Raw genomic sequence first — 3,611 nt, forward strand, 5'->3', positions numbered from 1 at the left:
TCCCAAAAATCATATAAAATAGCATATAAATGCATATAAAACATCGTAGAAGGATAATATAATAGCATGGAACAATCAAAAATTATAGATACGTTGGAGACGTATCAATGTCATACTTGGTAATAGTAGCATTGTGTTCTTTCGGATGCATGTTTACGATCTGTTATCTAGTGTCGTAGATATGCATGTTACTTTGTATCCAGTTGGTTATATGCTTACTTGGTTCATGATGAGTTCTTGCATGGTATTTATTTATGATGCTAGTAGTCATGGCATGCTCATGTGTAATGTTATGCTCGTCAGTTTGCCATGCTCATTTGGTTAATGTTTCATTATGGTTATGCTCGATGATTATGTTGCACTACCACTACCAGGGAAAAGCTTATACACAGACGCTTACTAGTAGCGCTCTTTATTTACCCACGCTACTACTATTTACTACTCCCTCCATCCCAAAATATAAGAACGTTTTTGACACTACACTAGTGTCAAAAATGTTCTTATATTATGGGACGGAGGGAGTAGTAGAGAGCACGCTATTAGTAAATATTATTCAAACGCGCCCCGCGGACAGACCGTAGTAGTAGCATGGGTTTTAAACCATCGCTATTGCTAAGTGGATATCTGTAGCGCCGGTGAGATACCCTGCGCTACCGCTAGCCTTTCAGTCACATCCCCCACCCCGTCAACCATCCCAGTCCACCCACTCCCGCACCCCCGATTCACATCCCCTCCACCTCCTCTCCTCTCGTCTCCTCTGCCGACAGGATCTCTCCCTTTCTCCGATCCATGCCGGGATCCTCCGCCGTGTGGCCGCACACGCGTGCAGCCTTCCTCCACCACCCGGCCGACCAGGCCCATCCCGGCGGCCAGTCCGGGCTGCTCCCCGCCGCGGCATGGAGGCAGGGCGGCGCGGCGGCCCCGAGGGCGAGCCTAGTGGCGGCGCGGACGGTGCAGACCAACAGGCAGCAGGCGCGTGGGAGGAGCAGTGCTGCCGAAGCCGGCGCTGGGAACGAGCTGAGGAAGCCGCCGGCTGGAGGAGTTGGAGGTGCAGCGGGGATCCGCGGCTCCGCGCCCTGTCCCCAGTCAGTCCCCTCCGAATCTCGCCGCAGCCGCCGCAGGTACTGACCCATTGATCCATCTCCCCCCTCGCCCCCGTTTCTCTCCTCGATCCATTGACCCATCGAACCATCTAGATAGGACCGGTGGCGAAGCTAGAAGATCAGGGGATTTGAGGTTAGCTACGTTTTCTAATGTGTAATTTCCACTAGTGAACAATGGATGTACGGATTCCATTGGGACCGAATAGTTGTTTACCAGATTCGCCCTGGATAGAAAGTGTTGAGTGACAGGTTCATTTTGTATTGGGATCTCAATAATGATCTAAATGACTGAATAAGTGTTTAGTAATTATAGATTATTAATTTTTCCGGACAAAAGAAGTCCCCAGGACTGCCAGTTCCTGCGACCATCAACCCTGTATTAAATTATTTTTCCACTGCTGAAACTGTATGTTGCAAACTGTATACATCACCTAGCCGACCATCAACCCTGCGACAAATTGGAGGGGCCGATCGTTCGCATTTTATTTTGAGAGTCGTTTCTCGTACACATACATCACCGATAGATAGGGACTTCTCACTGATAAGATAATTACACGGTAATATGTAGGCCTAATTTTATCATATGATAAATCCCAATGATTGACAGTTAGTGTGGTTGTAGAACTAAATTGCCAAGTTGAACACCAATAGGAAGAGCTTAAAACGCTGTATGAAAGATTGTGAATATACCTGAAAAGCAATGAGCATGAGCCTGCCTACCTGATGCATTGAACATATAATTATATTCATTGCTTAATCCTTGTCTGGTGGCAGTGGCAAATGAACTGTGCCAGGTTGCTGCTGATGTGGGTACTATCCTGTGGTGGGGACATTTTTCTGGATAGATTATGGGGCGTAGCTTTCAAGAATAATTGATTGTGGTTCTGTCCAATCTTTTGCTGGATACAACATATTTGGGAGTACAAGAAAAGTAGTAAAATGGCGAGTAAATTTTTATATGGAATTGTGTTTTTGTCCAATCTTTTGTCGGATTATGTGGAAACTGCAACCGTGATCTCTATATGTTACTACTTTAGACCACATGGCTGATTGATTATGCTTCTCAATTCTCAAAAAGTTATGATCTGATAGAACTCTCTCTCTCTGATGCAACAGTGGTTTAGCATGGTGGTGCGAAAGTGTTGCGGCTTGGTTTGTGAGCTACAGACCTTATCAAGCAGCAAAGTCATCTCACATATGCCGACGACGAAGATGCATATTTATTGGCTGAGGGAGCAGCAACACAATTCTGATGATTCTGCCAATGTTGCTTGTTTGTTCTATTGTCACCGTTTGTTTGATGCTCTTTTGGCAGCCAGTAGCATAATTGTACTTATGTCTAAATTGCTCTCTTTTCAGATTTACTTGCAAGGACCAGAGGGTATGCTGATGCTGCGCAAGTAAATCTTACATGCCTGGTCATTAATCATTGTTGGTGAAACAAATGTCACTTGAGAAATCTCAGCCCATTTTTCTTATTAATGAATACTGTTACCCACATTATCTTGACTCCCATAATGATCTTTTTCTTTAGGATTCATGATTTTTTTCCTTTTTCTTGTTATTATGCATTACTATGAGTTCATTGTATTAAGATTCCTTGCAACTTCAGAACCTTGAGCTATTTACAGAAGGAGGGGACCCGGCCTTCTTCATGTCTTGTGGCAGTGTCTTCCTTTGATTCATTCGTGCAACAAAGAGGGGACCTGGCCTTCTTCATGTCTCGTGCAAAAAGTAAGGACTAGCCTCCGGCTGTTACTATTGATGCATGTGCATGTGCTAAAAAGAAAGAAAATACCCTACCGGATTTGAACTTTGATGCGTACTAACAAGTTTTCAATTTCCCGACGTGGCCGTAGGGGTGATTGACACTGACTACGACAGCCTGGTGGGCGTGGTGCTCTTCAACCAATTCGAGGTGGACTTCGACGTGAAGCCCAGCGACCGCGCCGCACGGATGATCGTCCATGTGGTCACGATGCCGGATGTCGCCGAGGTGGAGGACCTCGACGCCATCTTTCGGGGTGAGGGACGATTAGGGTCCTCCGGCGTCTGAACACCAAGCCTTGGTAGATACATGTAGATAAGTGGTCTGTTTAGGCTGGTGGTGGAACACTAGGGAAGGTAGCCACCTTCGGTTGTGTGTGTTTAATTTATTTTGCACTGGACGTGTCCCTGATTTCTATCTATGAATAATGCACGTAATTTTTATTTTTTTAATTTATAATTTGTTAGTAGTAGCGCTGGGGAAAACTACACGCTACTACTATCTAGCATAGTAGTAGCGCCTAGTATACTAGAAGCGCTACTACTATTTTGATAGTAGTAGCGCGGGTGTGCACCAGCGCTACTACTAACTTCTTAGTAGTAGCGCGGGTGCACCCACGCTACTACTAACTATTTGCTGTAGCGCGATACTAGTAGCGCGGGTACCCGCGCTGCTAGTAGCCATTTTACCCGCGCTGTTGGTAGCCTTTTTCCTAGTAGTGTACCCTCATACTTATGTTG

The 3,611-nt window shown here is 45.6% G+C and overlaps 1 protein-coding gene across 2 annotated transcripts; it reads left to right on the top strand.

Moving 5' to 3' along the window:
* The first annotated feature begins 670 nt into the window (after positions 1–670).
* LOC109755119 (uncharacterized) lies at positions 671–3,314 on the top strand. 2 transcript variants are annotated; one of them, XM_020314000.4, is made up of 4 exons: positions 671–1,121; positions 2,220–2,369; positions 2,463–2,837; positions 2,963–3,314. In XM_020314000.4, the coding sequence occupies exons 1-3, from the start codon at positions 897–899 to the stop codon at positions 2,505–2,507; spliced, it is 420 nt and encodes a 139-aa protein (XP_020169589.1). In that variant the 5' UTR covers positions 671–896; the 3' UTR covers positions 2,508–2,837; positions 2,963–3,314. The 2 variants fall into 2 exon arrangements, with proteins under 2 accessions (XP_020169589.1, XP_020169588.1); XM_020313999.4 differs by having other exon boundaries at positions 672–1,121; positions 2,220–2,376.
* The last annotated feature ends 297 nt before the right edge of the window (positions 3,315–3,611 follow it).

This window comes from Aegilops tauschii, chromosome 6 (genome assembly GCF_002575655.3).
Source record: "Aegilops tauschii subsp. strangulata cultivar AL8/78 chromosome 6, Aet v6.0, whole genome shotgun sequence".
NCBI classification, from domain to species: Eukaryota; Viridiplantae; Streptophyta; class Magnoliopsida; order Poales; family Poaceae; genus Aegilops; species Aegilops tauschii.